The 20278-nt window shown below is 37.3% G+C and overlaps 1 protein-coding gene and 1 pseudogene across 1 annotated transcript in view; one reads left to right on the forward strand and one right to left on the reverse strand.

Moving 5' to 3' along the window:
* The window catches only part of HABP4 (hyaluronan binding protein 4), a 45970-nt gene that overhangs the window by 14967 nt on the left and 10725 nt on the right, over nucleotides 1-20278 (reverse strand). Inside the window, exons 3-6 of the mRNA XM_053577092.1 lie at nucleotides 18017-18178; nucleotides 17736-17804; nucleotides 12855-12938; nucleotides 98-269 (exon numbers count right to left, since the gene is read on the reverse strand). Of these exons, the coding sequence (XP_053433067.1) occupies nucleotides 98-269; nucleotides 12855-12938; nucleotides 17736-17804; nucleotides 18017-18178 (487 nt within the window). The remainder of the gene's footprint in view (nucleotides 1-97; nucleotides 270-12854; nucleotides 12939-17735; nucleotides 17805-18016; nucleotides 18179-20278) is intronic.
* On the forward strand, nucleotides 5024-7156 carry LOC128569017 (60S ribosomal protein L7a-like; annotated as a pseudogene).

Raw genomic sequence — 20278 nt, forward strand, 5'->3', positions numbered from 1 at the left:
TTAATGTTCTGTTTTCAAAACAGAAGTGGAAAGGCCCATTTCATTTCCAGTAAGGTAAAATTAAAGATTGCCTCCAGATACAAAATGTAATGCTTACATCATCTCTATATTTTGACTTGTGAATCACCACTGCTTTGGAAGGAACAGTAGATTCTGGTTTCCGGATGTTAAACTCAGTCTTTGGTCTGGTCTGTTCTTGAAGATTTTTCCACTCATCTAAGGTCATCTCTTGAACTTGAGTTTCTTCTTCTACCTCCAACTCAGGAACTCTATAAAGATGTATAAGCATAAAGAATAATTCCTGATGGGACTGAAATGTCTACTTCATTAAAGAAAAAGTTATAACCATTAGTTTACGGTACTAAATTGCAAATGAAATAAGGTGAGAAAATCTTTAAATCATAAGCTTCCATATTTCATTTCCATCATTTTATGGTATCACTGCCAAATGAAGATACTTCCTATTTGTTGTTCACAGAAGTCTTTGAAAAAAATCACCATTCCCATGACATTAACCTTACTCTTCACCACTGGCACTCCCTTTCAGATGGCATTGTAGAAAAAATGAGATAAACACTTGTGGAAGAAAAAGGGAGATGCTATTGAAATAAAATACAGGAAACCATAAGCAAAAGTTTTAAAACAGTGTGTTCCAAATTCAAAGTTTGTAAATGTCCTCTTTAAATTAGTGAGTTTAAAAAAGAAAACAGAAAATAGACACACAGATCAACAGAACAGAATTTGGAGTCCAGAAATAAATCCTCACATTTATGGTCAATTGACTTTTTTTCAACCAGGGTGCCAAAGATGACTCAGTGAGGCTGGGCACAGTGGTTCATGTCTGTAATCCTACCACTGTGGGAGGCTAAGGTGGGTAGATTACTGAGCTCACAGGTTTGAGACCGGACTGAGCCAGAGAGAAACCTCATCTCTAAAAACAGCTGGGTGCGTTGTGGCAGGGGCTATAGTCCCAGCTATTGGGAGGCTGAAGCCTTGCTGTAGCCCAAGAGTTTGAGGTTGCTGTGAGCTGTGATGCCACCACACTCTATTGAGGGCAACAAAGTAAGACTCTGTCTCCAAAAAAAAAAAACCACAAAGATAATTCAATGGAGAATGAAAAGTCTTCTCAACAAATGGTGCTGGGATAACTGGATATCCACATATAAAAGAATGAAGTTGCACCTTTCCCTCATACCATAAATGTAAGAGCTGAAAGTATAAAATTCCTAGCTGAAAACAGGCATAAACCTTCATGACCTTGGATCAGGCAATGACACCAAAAGCACACACACACAAAAAGAAAAAGCAGATGAAATGGACATCATCCAGAACTTCTGTGCTGCAAAGAACACCACCAAAAAGTGAAGACATAATTCACAAAAATTGAGAAAAAATTTACAAAGGAACTTGTATCTAGAGTACATAAAGCACTTTTACATAGTAGTAAGGACAACTGACTCAACTAACAAACAGCAAGGATCTGAATAAACATCTTTCTCAAGAAGATACACCAATAGTCAATAAATGTGCAACATCATTAGCCATTAGAGAAACACAAATCAAAACCACAATGAGTTGGGCTACTCCATATCCACTAGGATGGCTAGAGTCAAAAAGGCATAGAACAAAGGCTAGGAAGGATATAGAGAAATTGAAATACACATAACACTGGTGGTGGGAATGTGAAATGGTGTGAACACTTTTAAAAGTCTGGCAGTTCCTCAAAAATGTAAACACAGAGTTAGTCTATGACCCAGCAGTTTCATTCCTGGGAATATATCTAAGAGAAATGAAAGTGTAGGTCTACGTGAAAACTTATAGATGAATGTTCACTGCAATATTAGTCACAACAGCTAAAAAGTGGAAAAAAATCTAAATGTCCATCAACTAATGAATGGATAAACAAATATGATACACTTTTTGAAATATTTGACAAAAATTGTCAAATTTTTAAATTAAAACATGAACGAACCTTGAAAACATAATGCCAAGTGAAATAAGCTAGGCACAAAAGATTTATGCATGAGTCTATTTATATGAAATATTCAGAAGAGACAAATTCACAGAGACAGAAAGACGATCAGTGGTAGCCAGAGGCTGGGGGGAGGCAGACTGGGGAGTGACTGTTAGTGGGTAAGAAGTTTCCTTCTGGAATGATGAAGATGTTCTGGAACTAGATAATGGTGATGGTTGTATAACACTGTGAACGTACTAAAAGCCACATAGCTGTACACTTTAAAAGCATTACAATTGTAAATATTATGATGTATTTTATCACTACAAAAAAAGGATGATACGCAAAAAAAGAAGTACCAACACTTGCTACGACATAGAGAAACCTGAAAACGTTACACTAAGTGAAATTAAACTAGGCATGTAAGGATAAATATTAAGTGATTCTACTGATATGAAATACCCAGAATAGGTAAAGTCGTAAAAAACAAAGTAGGATAGAGGTTACCAGAGGCCGAGAGATGAGGGCAATGGGAAGTCAGTGTTTACTGGGTACAGAGTTTCTGATGAAAACTCCTGGAGATAGTTACTGGTGATGGCTACTCACAATGGGAATGTAATTGATGTCACTAAATTGTATATTTTTAAATGATAAAAATGGCCATTTGTATGTTATTTACATTTTTACAATTTCAAAAAATTGATAATGTAACATCCCCCTAAACATTGAGTTGTATACTTTAAAAGTCTGAGCTGTACAAGAATTATAGCTCAATAAAGTTACTTAAAATAAAAAAAAAGAACAAACAGGTGGGGAGTGGGAACAGGATCAAGTCTACATCTTCACTGAAGGGCGGATGTAATTTACGCTTCTAGAAATATACAGGTTAATGTTGTAAAAAATATAAGCAAAATAAAGACACACACCTAACCACAGAGCATCCAAAATAGACACATTTGCAGTCACTTTACAAAACCAAGCTGATGATAGAAAAAAAAACAAACAAAAAAACATCAAAGCAATGGTTTCTTTTAAAGGAACACAAGTTCCTTTGGATTCCATGAGTGTAAGCATTTGTCAAAACAGTGAATATACAATGAAGATTTGTACATTTGACAGCAAACACATTTTATATTAGAATAAAAAACTGTAAATAAACATTAGGTTCTATTTAATGATATGAATGTTGAACTGTTTGGCAGAAGTGACATGTACAGATGTCTCTAATTTACTATGAATTGTACCCAAAAAGATGACAAACTGATAGTTATGGGATAAAACAAATATGGTAAGACATAAATGATAGAGTTTAGGTTAAAGAATTGTAAAATTCTCTGAACTTTTCTGTTTGAAAATTTTCATAATAAAATGCTGGAAAAATACCAACATTTAAACATAGATCTCAAACATATATTGGCAAAAATATGAAAAGATACCTAAGAAAAGCCTTTTAATAGCAAAATACTGGAAATCCAAATCCATCTAGAGAGGTATTTGGTAGAAAAATTATAGTATAATGACACATGGATATTAAACAGCTGAAAAGGAATGAAGTATATATATATATTGCTATGGATATAACAGATAGAGAAAAAAGCAAAGTGGGAAATGAAAAGGCATACGAATACATATTCATATTGTGCGTTTAAAAAAACTAGAATATAATCAAGAAAGAACAAGGATAGGAGCTACTTGAAAATACCGTACTATATTCTTCAGACTGAACTTCACAAACATGTAAATATTTTAAATAATTATAAAACAGATTTATGTCAAAATTTAGTCTCTAAACTTTGAAAGTAAAATGCTCATTTTTCATAAATGTTTATGAAATTGGTGATAAAATCATAAAGAGAAACTATTTCAAATGACTTTAAAATACAATTTTGATCACTTGTCTCCTGCTACATAGCCTTTCAGTCACCATATTCTTGACGGTAACGTTGGTAATGTTATTTGTGACTATTATACGTGTAGCAAGTGATTAATAGTGCAATGTCACTGAGAACTATGACTTTCAGTATGCAAGAAAAGGAGAAACATAAGAACATCTAGGCACAGGTCATTATGAAAGTTTTGAGATACACAAAAATTAAGAAATGTAAAATCCACGTGGATGGAAAGAAATGAAACTCTCTCTGCAACAACAATACGCTGAGCATGTTGAAACTTGCACGACTGAATCGAAAGGACGCTGTCAACTGGATTTCTTAGAAGTGAAATAATGGACCATAACACAGTCTGTCTCAAAACTTTTGCTGTGATCCACGTAAAAGTCCTATATCCTAAATTTGTATTGGAAATTGTGAATGAACTCATATTTTTATACTATCTATGTTGTGTGTGTGTCCAGCTCTATCCACTAAAATGCTGGCAACAATCGAGAATCCAGCAGTATTGAATCTTTATTAAACAAGACACACAGACTGCAAATACCACATGAAAAGATGCTCAGCATCACTGGTCATTAGGAAATAAAAATTGAGGCCCGGTGGGGTGGCTCATGCGTCTAATAATTCTAGCACACTGGGAGGCCGGGATAGGAGGATCACTTGAGCTCATAAGTTCAAGACCAGTCTGAGCAAGAGCAAGACTCCATGTCTACTAAAAATAGAAAAATTAGTTGGGTGTCTTGGTGTGCACCTGTGGTCCCAGCTACTTGTAAGGCTGAGGCAAGAGAATTGCTTGAGGCCAGGAGTAAAAGTACCTATTTTTATGACTAAAGATGATTTAAAGAAAAATGACCGTGCCAAGTATTGGCAAGGATGTAAAAGAACTAAACTCTCATTTACTTTGGTGAAAAAATAATAGTTTGATAGTTTCTTAAAAAATTAAACATACATACATACCATCTAGTCCAACCATTCTACCCCTAGAGTTTATAGAGGAGAAATGAAAGCATATATCCATAAAAACATATGTATACAAAAATGTCTGCAACAGCTCTATAGCAAAAACCAGAAACAAACCAATGACTACGAAGAGGTAAATGGATAAACCATAGTCCACCTGTATAGTAGAGCACTTCTCAGAAACAAAAAGGAATGCACCATTTATACATGTAACAACATGGACGAATCTCACAACAAGACGCTCAGTGACAGAAAGCAAACCAGAGAGAGCACAAGTGGTATCACTTCATTACATAAAATCAAAGCAACTGCAAAGTAATCCATAGGGACAGAAAGTAGGTCACTGGTTACCTGAGGGAAATGGGACAAGAAAAAGGGACTACAATTGACACAAGGAAACTTTGTATGGTGACAGATGTGTTCGTGATTTTGATTGTGGTAATGGTTTCACAAGTGACGTATGCTAAAGCTTGTAAAACTGTATATACTATATATGTGCCAGCTATTGGATGTGAATTATATCTCGATAAATCTATTTTTTTTTTTTTGAGACAGAGCCTCACTCTGTCATCCTGGGTAGAGTGCCGTGGCATCATAGCTCACAGAAACCTCAAACTCTTGGGCTCAAGTGACCTCTTGCCTCAGCTTCCCAAGTAACTGGGATTCTGCATGCCCACCACAATGCCTGGCTATTACTATCATTTTTTTTAAGAGACAGAGTCTCACTGTTGCTCAGGCTGGTCTCGAACTTGTGAGCTCAAGCAGTCCACCCCCCTCAGCCTCCGAAAGTGCTAGGATTACAGGGTACAGCCACTGCGCCCAGCTTCAATAAAGCTACTTTTGAAAGAGATGTTAAGAGACCCAATCAATTGAGATGTGCATTTCAATATTGTTCTGAACAAATAAGTTGTTGTTAAAAAGTTTTTGAGACAAGTAGGGAAACTGACACACTGCCTACGTATTAATGATATTAAGGAATTTGAGTTAAAGTTTTTAAACAGAGTAATGATATTACAGTTATGTTATTTAAAAATATGGTCATTTAGATGTAGCACTGTGAATGAAATACCTATGAATGATTTATAATAATCCTGAGGGAGGAGGAAGTTTGCAGCAATACTTGAAACAAGAAGGGCCATGATCTGATAACGGTTTATGCTGAACGACTTACCTGGAAGTTTCTTACACTAATATTTTATATATTTTTCACTAATATAATGTTTTAATACAGAACTAAAACTAAAGGAATATTAAGGAATCTTAAACATTCTTTATGCCTACTTGTTAGAGAATTAAGAAATCAACAGACATGCATGTTAAAGACTTGCTGATTCTTTCATAACTAAGACAACCTAATAAAAGTTAATAAATTCCAGAAAGAACAGATTTTATATTAAGACCACAAAAGAGGTGCTTGTTATTGACATATTTTTGTTTGTTTGCTTATTTTAAAGAAATTATGTCTTAACAGAGAACTAGATCAAAAAAAGTACAAGGTATATAAGAAATGAACCCTGAAAATGATATACAGACATCAAAAGCAAAGCAAATAATAGAATTCAGATTAGTTACAACTGATACCCTCCTTGAAAAGTATCACCCTGCTCTGCTACAGTGACAGGAAAAAAGGCCAAGGGGAAGAAGGTAGCCCCAGCCTCTGCCATCATCAAGAAGCAGACGGCCAAGCAGGTGATGAATCCTCTGTCTGAGAAAAGGCCAAAGAACTTTGGCACTGGACAGGACATCTAGCTCAAAAGAGTCCTCACCCACTTTGTCAAATGGTCTCACTACATTCAGTTGGAGCGGCAAAAAGCTATCCTCTACAAGTGGCTGAAAGTGCCTCCTGCTAGTAGCCAGTTCAGCCAGGCCTAGGAAGCTTGCCCACAAGCACAGACCAGAGACAAAGTAAGAGAAGCAGCTGTGACTGCTGGCCAGGGCTAAGAAGAAAGCTGCCGGCAAAGGGGACACCCCCACTAAGAGACCCCCTATCTTTTGAGTAGGGTTTACCATTGTCACTACTAGCTGGTGGTGACTGCACATGATGTGGATCTCACTGAGCTGGCTGTCTTCCAAACTGCCCTGTGTGGGTCCTTTACTGCATTTTCAAGGGGAAGGCCAAGGCTGGGGTGTCCATAGGATAGGAAGACCTGTACCACTGATGCCTTTACTGCTCCTCGGAAGACAAAGGAGCTTTGGCTAAGTTGATGAAGGCTATGAGGACCCATTACAATGACAGATAAGATGAGATCTATCGTCACTGGGGAGGCAATGTCCTGGGTCTGAAATCTATGAATCATGTGCCAAGCTGGAAAAGGCAAAGGCTAAGGAAGTTGCTACTAAACTCAGCTAAACCTACACTGTTAAATTTCCTGTATGTATGTATGTATGGAAGTATGAATCAATCAATCAATATCATCCTTCAGCCAGAAAAAAAACTGTATCAGTCTGCTACTGTGTACTGGAATGCACCCCATTCAAGAATGTAACTACAGATGCCCCTTTTGCCTTCTACTTTCATATATGAAGTATAAAATCACCAAGGACAGGCTCCTTAACTTTACTTCTTACTGACCAAAAGTTACTATTAAAAAAGTTGTTATGACAATCCTATGACACACGAGCATTCCATTTCCCATCTGAATTGGTACTGAATGTAGTTTTGCTGGCAGTTTTAGGAAAGAGATATATTCTTCGGTTCTGAGAAGGACTGATGGCAAGTATATTCCTAAGAGCTGTAACAGCAGCATAATAACAGTTACTACTTTAAGTTTGATCTCTCCCCTCATTGTGAGTAATTCAAAGACCTTCATAGTCCTTCATTTATATCACAAACTTGGCAAAGAATTTTCTATTAAAGTTGCTTATGTAGTCAAATCCATGGTAACATAAATAATGCTGTGTGCACATTTGATAGTTACATGTTTGTTTATAAATGGGTGAAATTATAGAAGAAATCAAATTGCTTTAACCACAGTTCTCTTTATTTAGAAAATAAATGGGATAACAGCTAACATTTACTACATGCTGTGTCCCAGATGCTATTCGAAATGCTTTCTATTTATTATCTTATGATAATTGATCCCACAAGTTAGATATAATTAATATCTCGACTTTACACATAAGAAAATCGAAGTACCCAGAGGTCATATGGCAGGCAACTAAATGGAAGTGCAGTTTCAAATCTAGTTGTCAGATCTCCAAAGCCCACACTCAGTCTCCGTATTCTTGAGATTTAGGGAATGCCATTTACATTATGGCAATGCCTTTTCACTTGAATATTTGAAAAAGTACAGTGAATCAAAGAAAGTGGGTTCTAGAAATAAAGCTTTACTAACAAGATTCTTGGCTGGCAAGTAAATTTAACCTAACATTAAGAAAATCTTCATTGTTTAAGCAAATATATTTGGAAACAAATTACAATAACAAATAAATTCGTTGCAGTCCAGGTGCAGTGGCTTATGCCTGTAATCCCAGCACTCTGGGAGGCTGAGGCAGGAAGATCACATGAACTCAGGACTTTGAGACCGGCCTGAGAAACATAGCGAGACCACTGCCTCTACTAAAACAAAACAAAAACAGAAAAAATAGCTAGGCACAGTACTGCATGCCTGTAGACCCAATTCCCATCTGAACTGGCACTAAATGAAGTTTCCTAAAACTACCAGCTACTCAGGAAGCTGAGGCAGGAGGATTGCTTGAGCCCAGGAGTCTGAGGTTGTAGTAAGCTATGATGATGCTACTGTACTCCAGCCTAGGCAACAGAGTGAGACCTTATCTCAAAAAAATAAATGTATCTTTATAAAATATTCATTATGACAATTTACAAAATATTCCCTACATGTTGGCCGCCACTTCTTCGCAAAATTTCGTAATGAATATTTTATAAATAATGATACATTTAGCTTCAATTTCCCATTTTGCCTATGTAGGGGGACTTTAGGAGTAACCTTTGGGACACCCATAAATAAATAAAAAATAATTAATTGGAGGTATCTTGTATTATTGCTTCCTCAACATTTTCTTTCTTAACATTTTATTATAATAAAAGTATTTTTTATTTTTCACACCAGATTCTTAGGTAGGCAAGTTCGCAGTGATCCTGGCAGCTCTTCCTCAGACTTACAGAACCAACATCTTCTCTCCGTTTTGGTTCTTACAAGCAAGGTAGTCTAAATGGCACTACTATTAGAACAAGAATGTCTGTGCACAGTGCCGGGTTCAAATGCTGGCTCTGCACCGATTAGCTAAGTGACCTTAGGGAAGTTACTGAACCTCTATGTCTCAGTGTGAGAATGATAACAGTACCTTCTCCTTACACATTCAGTAGTAAGAAGCTGACTTCGTTAAGACATGGAAGTATTTAGAGCAGTTTTTGGCACAAGATAAATGTTCTGTAAATATTAGATTTATTCTTAAAATACAAAGAGTTGTCACAGGTATGCTTGGACATTAGAAAACCATGTGAAAAGGAAAAATTAATACTTCTATAATGAAAGGAGGAAGGAAAGAAGGAAGGAAATAACACATTAGTACAATGGGTCAAATTCAAAGAAAATGTCTGGATTGTACATTTGCACAGAAGTGGGAGTACATTAACTTCCTCGAGTAAGAAGTTCTAAAACTGAGAGGTGCCCTGAGGGAACATTTTGGCTAAATGCCAAGAGCTTGAGTGTTAAATCAACATTCAGGCAAAATTGAGACTGGAGAGCATCACTACCATTGAATGCATTTCTTAGATACCAGCCTAATTTTGAAATTTCAAAAAATTGTAAATGTATTATTAGACATTTTAGTACTAATTTTAAAGTTTGACAAGATGGTGTAGAAGCAATTTTTCAGCATGGTCAGCCATCACAGCCTCTCCACTGTGCAGCACCTGCACCTAAATAGATGTGTACTTCCTCTACAGCAGAGGGGAGAGAGAGATTTGTTGACTGACTCTGCCAGGACACTGCAGACAGTGAGACTGCCATCGAGCCATCAAACATTATTTTGTCTTTCACAGTGGCTAATTTGGATAATCACTTTGTCTAATATTGTGAATGCTAGATTATCTCAGTTAATTCTATAGAACAGAACGATGCTATACTTTTTTCTCTATATTCCGCCTTATATTAACCTGAACTGGTATAAATGTTTATTGGCTCAAAAGGGATATGTTTTCCTGAAGGTAACTCGTTAACTTTCTTTTTCAACATTCATATAAACTGTTTATCTAGTTCCCTAGTTAATTCATTGTCTAAATATTCATATTAACTGTTAACCCTATTTATTTTAATTACCTAGATTTCTTAGGTTTCTTTCTTTCTTTTTTTTTTTTTTTTTTTTTTGTGATTTTTGGCCGGAGCTGGGTTTGAACCCACCACCTCCGGCATATGGGACCGGCGCCCCACTCCTTGAGCCACAGGCACTGCCCTTTCTTTCTTTTTTTTAAGAAACAAAGTCTTGGGCGGCGCCTGTGGCTCAAGGAGTAGGGCGCTGGTCCCATATGCCAGAGGTGGCAGGTTCAAACCCAACCCTGGCCAAAAAACTGCAAAAAAAAAAAAATAATAATAATAATAATTAAAAAAATAAAAAAAAAAAGAAACAAAGTCTTGCTGTATCACCCAGGCTGGAGTGCAGTGGTGTGATTACTGCTCACTGCAGCTTCAACCTCCCAGGCTCAAGTGATCCTTCTACCTCAGCCTCCTGGTAGCTAGGATCACAGGTGTGCCCCACTGCACCTGGCTAATTTTTCTTATTTATTTATAAAGATAGGGGTCTTGCTATGTTACCCAGTAACATATTGGCTAGTCTCAAACTCTTGGGCTAAATCAACCCTCCTAAAGGGATAGGATTACAGGTATGAGCTACTGCACCCAGCCAGTTGTTCCGAATAGTAAATAGCATTTACAATCATCAATTACCACAGTCTTTTGCTCTTGAAAAGTAACAATAGCAGATACTGACATAGCCCTAACTATAGGCCATGAACCACTTCTAAGTCACCTACAGACACAGCCAATCCATATATACCAACTCTAAGATTTAGAGACCTTATTATCCTATTTTACAAAGGAAGAAAACTGAGCCACTAAAGAAGACAAATAACTTGCCCAACTAGTAAGTGGAAGAGCTTGGATTTGAACTCAGCATATTGGCTCAGCTTCTGTACTCTCAACCACTAGACACCCTCACCTTCTGGATGAGTCAGTTAGACAGGTAAGGGGTGGAGGGGGGTTGAGAAAGTAGTACAGAAACACAGGAAAGCAACGTGTGAAAGCTGTGTGGCAGGCATGAGGGCAGGGGCAGGAGAGATATATGTTTAAGGACATCGAATAAGGAACAGGAGCATCTACACTTGAAGAAGGTTCTGCAGGGCCAGACCAGGTAGGACCATGCAGATCAGGACAAGGGAGAGAAAAAGGACAGGAACCTACTAGGGGGTCTTCAGCAGGGGTAGGGCCATTGCAATCAGAATGCGGAACTCCTAAGCTCAAGTGATCCACCCGCCTTGGTCTCCCAGAAAGCTAGGATTACAGGCATGCACCACTGTGCCTAGTTCTTTATGTCAACCACCTCCATATGTTGACTGGTTTGTTACAGTCTCCTGTGTGGCAAACTTACAGAGCTTTACTTTATTTTAGAGTTAGCATGTAAATGACAATTTAGTCACAGGGGTGCATTAGATCCTATAAAGAGACTCTTGAGAAAGAGAAGAGGGCCTAAGGCAGACTCCTTAAGAATATGACATTTTAAGAGACCAGAAGACGAGGATGTGCCTGCAAAGAAAATGCTGAGAGGCTAAAGAAAAACCAGAACAGTGTCATTATCATAGAAACCAATGGGAGAGTGTGTTTAAGAAGAAATCAATAAAGTCAAATGCTTCTGAGAGATCAAGAAAGACACAGATTGAAACATCTGTCAGATCTGGAGATGTTCTGATTGTTTGAGAAGGGCAATGAGGACAGAAACTAGACCTAGGATGAAGCAAGAGGGAAGGAAATGAAGAAAAGAGTACATTCAACTCTGAAAAAGGTAACTAGAAAAGGATGTGGGGTGGAGAGGAGAAGATATTTAAAATAAAAATGGAGCATGTTTAAAATGTGGATTGGAAGATCAGAGTTGGGAGGGAAGAGATGAATATAGTGAATATACCAAACAATGGGAGAAGCTAACTGACAGTGTGAGGTCTCTATAAAGTCAGAAGAGGATCCAAAGCAAAGAGGGAGGAAGATAGTGCTTCTATTTTACCATAAGAGAAGAGGCCAGCAAGGGTGCAGTGGAGGCAGGTTTGTATCTCTGGGAGCGGTAAGATGATGTTCCCACCTGACGATCCTAACGTCTCTGAGACATAGGACATAACTTGTATCTGGAAAATGAAAGAGGATGTGTAGGTATGGGAGTGACTGGGGAGGGGTAAATTAGGGTAGTACGAGCATTCTGAAGAGATAAGAAGAACCAAATACTCTTTGTAGAAGGTAATAAAAAAGAGTGATCCAAGAACCAGGAATTGCTGGGGAGTGCTGAGGGCCCATTTCAGAACACCAGAGATCAAGAATTTACAGGGTTACGCTTTGTGACTTGCAGTGCTCAGCTCTGACTACAGGCAGAGAGAAGGCAGATGGGAATCAACTAGGAAGGGAGTTTGCTAGCAAGGTGCCACAGAAATCCCAAGGGCAAGGGAGTTAAAGGGGGGAGAGTACTAGAGATAGACCACGGATTTATGTTACATGAAGAAAAGAAGGAGGCTGGACCTGGAGAAAATAAAAAGAGCCTGTAGGTCTAATGAAAGTGAGGCTCCTCACAGCAAAGGAATTTAGCAAGCTGCTGTTGGAAAGGATGGTGTGGGAAGAGACCAGAGTATTTGAATTTAATCCATTAACCACCATTAATAATCATTCACTAGATTACTTGACTTATTAGCCTGGTCATTAGTCATTGCTACATTAAGATTAGCCGCTCTGTGATATGACAAGGGGCTAACATTTCTATCCTGTGAAGAGCTCTTAGAAATTATTAAGAAAAAGACCAACAACACAAAGGGGAAAATGAATGAAACACCCTACTTGACTGGAGATTCTTCTTCCACGGTGGCCTGGGACTCCTCCATCGCTGTGGACTCATCCATGGGCGGTGTTTGCTCCACATCACTGAAAAACAGCAAGAACCTCTCTAGTTATACAAATATGTTCACATCGATGCCTTTGTTAAAATATATTATCAAAGTAATATAAAATATTTTAAACATTTTAAGATGGACAAAGCACATTTTAATGTCCTTTTTCTTAAGGATGTGCTCTTCAAGGAATTATACACATACAAGGACCTACATCAAAATGAAAATGAGAAAATGGTCTGAATTGCTTATCTATACAAATTATTCCCCCAAAATACAAAAAGTTCTTTGAGAAACAGAAGTTTCCACAAATGATCTAAAGTTAAGAACATATTTTAAATGATCAGAAAAATAAGCACTCTAGGAAACCAAGCTGGGTGGATTGCTTGAGCTCAGGATTTTGAGACCAGCTTGAGCAACAGTGAGACCCTGTCTCTATAAACATCTAGTAGGTGGGTGCCTGTAGTCCCAGCTACAGTCTTGAGCCCAAGAGTTTGAGGTTGCTGTGAGCTGTGATGATAAGGCACTCTACCAAGGGTGACAAAGTGAGACTTTGTCTCAAAAAAAAAAAAAAAAAGGCAAATGTGGAATGTAAATGTCTTGGCAAAGTAACTAGGAAAATGCCAGGAGGGCTATGTCAATTAATGAGATGAAAATGTGTCAAATATTCTATGAAACAAGTGTATGGTGCCCCATGATCATATTGATGTACACAGCTATGATTTAATTAAAAAAAAAAAAAAGAAAAGAAAAAAAGAACAAAGGAAAGAAAAATATTCAAAACTTATTAGGCTAGAAAACCATAAGTATTAAAAAGAGCCACAAAAATTCTTAAATTACAGTTGTTAAAAGATTTATTAAAAATAGGAAAATGCCATATCAAACTTTTAAAAAAATAGTAAGAAAGTGGAAAATGGGGGTATGATCGCAAACAAGGTGGTGACTATTACAAAAAAACAAGGCTTTAAAGTATTGATTTATACCATCACATCTAAATACATGATCGACAGATTAGAAATGACAACACAATGAAAATTAATTTGAATCTTAATACACATGATCTTAATTTTTCCTTTTTATGTTAATGTCAATCCCACCTCAACATTATGTAAAAAAAAAAGTTCTGACAAAAGAAATTTCATTTGCAGTAAACTGCTAAAATTAGTCAATATAAATATACCCATTAGAAATATTTTATAATCTATATAGAATCTAGCAATTTTTCATACTGTTCAGGAAAAAGCCTCAATAAGAGATTTAAAAATAAGTTACTTTTTAAAAAAAGTAAGCGTAAATCGAATGGCAATAAGAGAATAGACTTTTTCTTTCTTTTTTTTTTTTTTCTGGTCTCTTTATTTATTTATTTATTTTGTTTTTTGAGACAGAGCCTCAAGCTGTTGCCCTGGGTAGAGTGCTGTGGCATCACAGCTCACAGCAACCTCAAACTCCTGGGCTCAAGCTATTCTCCTGCCTCTGCCTCCAAAGTAGCTGGGCTGGTCCCTTTTTTAAATAATAGTTTTTAAACCCTTTGTAAACACATAGAATTTACAAATATAATACATATAACTTTTTTCTGAGCCATTTGGGATGTATAAGAGGCTACATCTCTTATTCTAGTCTATTTTCTTTCTTTTTTTTTTTATTGTTGGGGATTCATTGAGGGTACAATAAGCCAGGTTATACTGATTGCATTTGTTAGGTAAAGTCCATCTTGCAGTCATGTCTTGCCCCCAGAAGGTGTGAGAATAGACTTTTTCAATTCGACAAAATAATATAATTTGCCAAAATAATTGTTGCTAATTTTGAAATGTAATTATTCTGTGCTTTTGGTCATATGGTTCTGTAAGAGCTGGTAAGTCCAACATTAGTTTTATGTTTATTTTCAACTCTAAGCTATTATAATCAATTTTCAAAAAGAACTTGCTATTTCTTAACACAAAATTTGAAGTAACTTTTTTTTAAAAAAAGGGTCCTAAATCAAATGTGCTCTGGGATGGGAAAAGCACGGCTGCTGGTCTACCCAGAGGAAACCCCTTCATAAGTGGTCACACCATACTCATCCCAGCAGGAGCTAAACATCCAGTAGCTCCAAAGTCCAGGAGAGGAACAGGGCCAAATTACTCCAACTTTTCCTTTATTCCCTTGACCATGGAACAAACCAATAAAAAAACAGGTTTCCTGACAGTGTGAACCTTTTGACAATTAAAAATCACAAAAGAGTTTTTAAGATACATGGTGGAGGGGGGAGGGGGAGGGGAAGAATACAAAAAGCAAAGAGACTGTAAAAATCATCAGACCATAAATGTGAGCAATTGATTTTATGGAAAAGAAAAATCACAGATGTTTCCCCATGCTGAGCTAAATTATCTTATGAATAAACATAAAACTAATGTTGGACTTACAGCTTTATAGAACCATATGACCAAAAGCACAAAATAATTACACTTCAAAATTAGCAACAATTATTTTGGCAAATTATATTATTTTGTTGCAAGTAAATTGCCAGTGTTGTATTTATTAGAAAGAAGATGTAGCCCCAAGGCCTAAGTTAATATTTTGACATCAGTTACATTAGTACAGATAACACCTGTTTGTGTAAACACATTTTACCAAATGATGTTAAACACTTCATAGCTCTGTCAGTGAAGTTCAAATTTAATCAGGCTTCACACTTTAACCAAATGTTTTAACAGCAAAAAGCTTTTCATCAAATGCTGCTTGATAATGACATGAAAATGTCTTGTTCTTCCCAAGAAAAGTTAGCAGGCAGCATTATTAACTGCATTCGTGTCTACTCTAATTGTTAACAAGAAAATATGATATACTTTTTAATTATTGCAAATGGAAAAAAATCTATTTTTAGCATAAATACTATCAAACTACTGAAGAAAGCCAACCAAAACTTACATTTGTTACTGGAATGATTCAGTCACACCAGTGTGAAATCACCTTCTCCTTAAGTGGAGTTATCACTGCTAGTGTCTTCAAACAAGAATACTAAACTATGGTAAAACTCTCACCTGCCACGTACCTACTCTATTCTGTGAAGCACTTGGCCTCTGTCAGCCATGAACACATCACTTATGTGTTAGAGTCACCTCTTCTGATTTCTGTCACTGATCAACAGTACAACACAGAGCTCAACTGTGCTCCACCATCATGATGTCAAGTCAAAATCTCAATTTATTAAGAAATTAGTCTTACCCTAAGTAAATCTTTCAGTTACAAATTATTACCTTCTAAGAGTTTTAACTCTTCTAACTCAGAAACCAATCCAAAAAGACTGCCATGGGGGTGTGAATCACTTTAACATCAGGACATGCCAGCCTACCAGGAGCACGTGCTCACCTCTTCACATTACAAGGCCAATGCTGGCCCTCCGGAATAAGTAACCACTTGAAGCCAAAATGATTTTAAGTTCAAACAAAACTAAAAAGGAGTGGCAGTATTAGATAAGGTGGTAAATCAGGTGATTTAGAAAGAGCCTGTACTACCTTGGTTGAAATATATTATCAAAGTAAAAGAAAACAAAATTAAAAGAGACCTTATGGAACCCCTGATTGAGAAACACTTAAGTTTTTCTTCTTCTCAAGGACAACACAGATGAGCCATGGTAGTAAATCTAGAGTTGTTACATTTGATATAATTTTTTACTTTTGTCTTTAAGGATCACAATTTAAGAAAAATAAGTTCATGTAGAAAGCTCATATTCTTCCACAGAAGTGAGGAGGTCTGGATCCCTCAAGACTTCAAAGTAGCGGAAAGCCTGCTACTACGCAACATTACTTAGGCTGCACTGCCCTGGAGCACGTCCTACATCTTTCTGTGCAGACATCAGGAAGGTATCATCCCTGCAGCTGTAAAATGACAGAAACAGAGCAGACCACATACCTACCCTAACTAGCAAAATAATTAGCAGTGATCTGAGGCACAGAAGCCTCATTTCTCACAGAAGCCTGTGAGAAATGTCCACTTTGTGCTGCAGGTGAAACTTGTCATTAAGCTTTGATCTGCAAATCGAGATGCAACATCAAAAATCTACAAGATCATGAATGGAAAAAAAAGTATCCAATGTACTCAGTACTACTGTGAAACCAATTTATAATAACTCACACTTGCATATGAAAAATGAAACACAAATTTAGCCTAGGATGAAGGAGGGAAGGGGAGGGAGAAGGGAGGGGATGATGTGGGAGGGATAGTAGGGGATAGTAGGGGGACCACAACTATGGAGCACATTGCAAGTACAAGTTGGTTCTATCATGTGTAGAACACAAATGTCCTAATGCTATAATTGGGTAAAGGAGGTGAAAGCTATGCTGATTAGTATGATGTAAGCACTCCAATTTGTACAAATAATCAAGACACTGAAATTGGCATAATTGTATTTATGATCTATGTACAAAAGACTTAATAAAAAAATAAATAAAAGAAAAAATAAAAAAAAATCTACAAGAACTATGGAAGGTCACTGAAAACTACAGACTATCCACGAATTTAAAAAGCAACCCAAGGCATGTGCAAGGGTACTATGCCATAGACTTGGGGCAACAGCAAACACGGGTCATCTGTCACAAACTGATTTGGCTAAAGTAAGACAAAATAAGGCAATTTAAAAAACATTTTCAAATCTCATTGTGACATAGCAAAACTGTTTTCAAACTTATCTCACTAAACAAAAGCCTAAAGTCAATCTCTACTCGGGGGCACATGAGTAGAGGACACACAAATATAAAGCACAACCTGGAAGACATTTTCAAGAAAAGCAAATAAAGACCCAGAGATTTCCACTTCAGGGAAGGTTCTCAGAGGATACACATTTGCACCATACCTGGTATCTTTACCTGATCCCCAGGTGTGAACTCCACATCCAGTTATGTTGTCTTCGGTTCTGGTTGCTCTAAAGAAAGAAAGAATATTCCCTTGAACTGAAAGCTGCTCTCTCACCAATCTCCAAATCAGAAAAAGTTGATCATAAAGGTGTCCTGAGATCAGCTTTCCACAAAAATAATAGCAAACTAATAGAAAGTTAGCTAAATATTGACACATAGTAAATAGATTTATACCACATTTTATAAAAGTCTCAAAGTAAAATAGCACTTGCAAACTTACATTTTATCACTCCCACCATATCTTTCAAAGTCTCGTTTCCCTCTCTGGTCAAAAGTGTCAAAAGTTCTGCTGCCGGGACCACCTCTGCCTCTGCTTCGCATCCCCCCTCTCGGGCCTCCACGTCCTCTCAGTGGTCTATCTCGATCAAACCTATCAGCTGGTCTAGGAAGAGACGGGTGTAATAAAAAGTGGTGAATTAATTAAAGGTCAAAGGCCTTTTTGAGAAAAATGTTCTAAAAGGAAATTAGGGCTGTAGCTAAGAATGGCAGCTTGAAAAATAAGTTAACCTTTATTGAGCACATACAATAGATGGTATTGTTCTGAGCACTTTACATACAGTAAAACTTAATTCTCACAAATCTGTAACACACAACTATTGCCCACAGATGAAGAAACTGATGCACAGAGGAAGTAGGTAACTTGTCAAGTCACACAACTGCTCAGTGGTGGAGCCAGACCAGGAGAAGCAGACCTTGTACTAACCTGAGGGGGCATGCTTTCCCTCTCTGGATCTAGCTTCTTTATTTAGAAAATGAAGATGTTAGTTATGGTTCACTGCTGTTCTAATATTAAATATTTAAGTTAAATTTGTAATGTTTTACATAAGAAAAATGGTTAAACTTCAAATTAAGTCCCCACCCAAACCTCTCTCTCCTAAAGGGATGTTTGGGACCGAAAAAACCTTAACCTGCTACAACCTGACTTCTATCCCATTATTCCAAGGACAGCTGAAGACCTTGTTGTTATTCTCTCTGATCTGTTTGGTTTCTCTTTTTCTGCCTGCCGTTAAAAAAAATTATTTTTGGAATAAGTAATACCCAAACACAGTACAAAATTCATAATGCTCCTCAGCCATTCAATTCCACTTCTCAGAGCAGCCACTTCTAGATTCACATAAAGGGAAAAGCTCTGCGCCTTGCCTCTCACACCTAACCATAAGTCTTGGCACTCTCCACAGAGCTGCCTCCCTCATCCTTCTGGACAGCCGTCTGTCCTTACCCATGTCAGCACTGCCACTTCTCTATTCTTATGCACTGCCTCCCTGTCTCTGTGCTAACTGACCCTGGGTTACTTATTTGGGTCACTCTCTGATTTTAGGACATGCAGCCAGTTTCTTCCTGGACCCGTCCATCTGTACACCCCTGGGCCTAGCACACACATGGTCCAGTGTAGGGCCCTGCTCCTCCTGTGGTCCCTAACAATCCAAGAGAAAACCAGTGACTCCTTCATCTTCTTCCCCTCTGCCAGGTGGGGCCCTAGCTCCAGGGTGTGATCACCCACCCACTTCTCCTCATACCCATCCTCCTGCCATGTCTCTGGTCGCTGTTACTCTAAGGATTTGCTTCCCTTCCACTAGACTGTATGCTCCCGGCAGGAAAGGACCATACCTTGTCACCATTATAACCCTAGTTTAATAACTGGATTACATGAAATATTTTTTCATTTGTCTAGGCTTTTAAAAGCTTTTAAAGCAACAACAAATTACTTAATGGAGATCCTGATATCAAGAAATCTAATGGCATTCTAGTAGTAAATATTTGTACTAGAGGTATGTTCCAGTTTACTATTATTTTTAACAGACAGGTCTCACCATGTTGGGACTATTGATGTGCACCCCTGTTCCCAGTTAAGTTTTTCTGTTTTTAGTAGACATGGGGTCTTGTTCTTGTTCAGGTTGGTCTCAAATACCTAAGTTCAAGAGATCTTCCCATCTTAGGCTCCCAAAGTGCTAGGATTATAGGCATGACCCACCACATGTGGCTTGATCATTAACTTCATGCCAGTCTCTTAAATAAATTCTAGAGTTGGCTTTTCTGTCTCCTACCTCTCCCAAACAATTTTTTAAATAGAAACCTGATTCTAAACTATGATAAATATTTAAAGCTGAGTCCTAAAACAATAGCAAAAGCAAAGTAACAATGAACTTTTAACCAAGAAGCTAAACAGGGTGATAAAAGAAAAAAAGTTTACCTAAAAATTAAGAGGAAATAATGAACAAAAACATATGTAAAATAACATCACAGTCAAAGCCAGGTCTAAATTTATGGAAGTCTGGATCAGATACCAACAAAATACGAAACTCTTTTAAAATACAATAGTATTGAAACTAACCCTACACACAGCTATGTGTATTCTGGTACATTTTAATTCCTTAAACCAGTGTTTTCAACCTTTTTTATTTCACGGCACACTTGAACCTATACTTAAATTTCTGTGGTACACTTAAATTATGATGATCCAAAAATGTACTTACTGTGCTTT

Source organism: Nycticebus coucang, chromosome 2 (assembly GCF_027406575.1).
Source record: "Nycticebus coucang isolate mNycCou1 chromosome 2, mNycCou1.pri, whole genome shotgun sequence".
NCBI classification, from domain to species: Eukaryota; Metazoa; Chordata; class Mammalia; order Primates; family Lorisidae; genus Nycticebus; species Nycticebus coucang.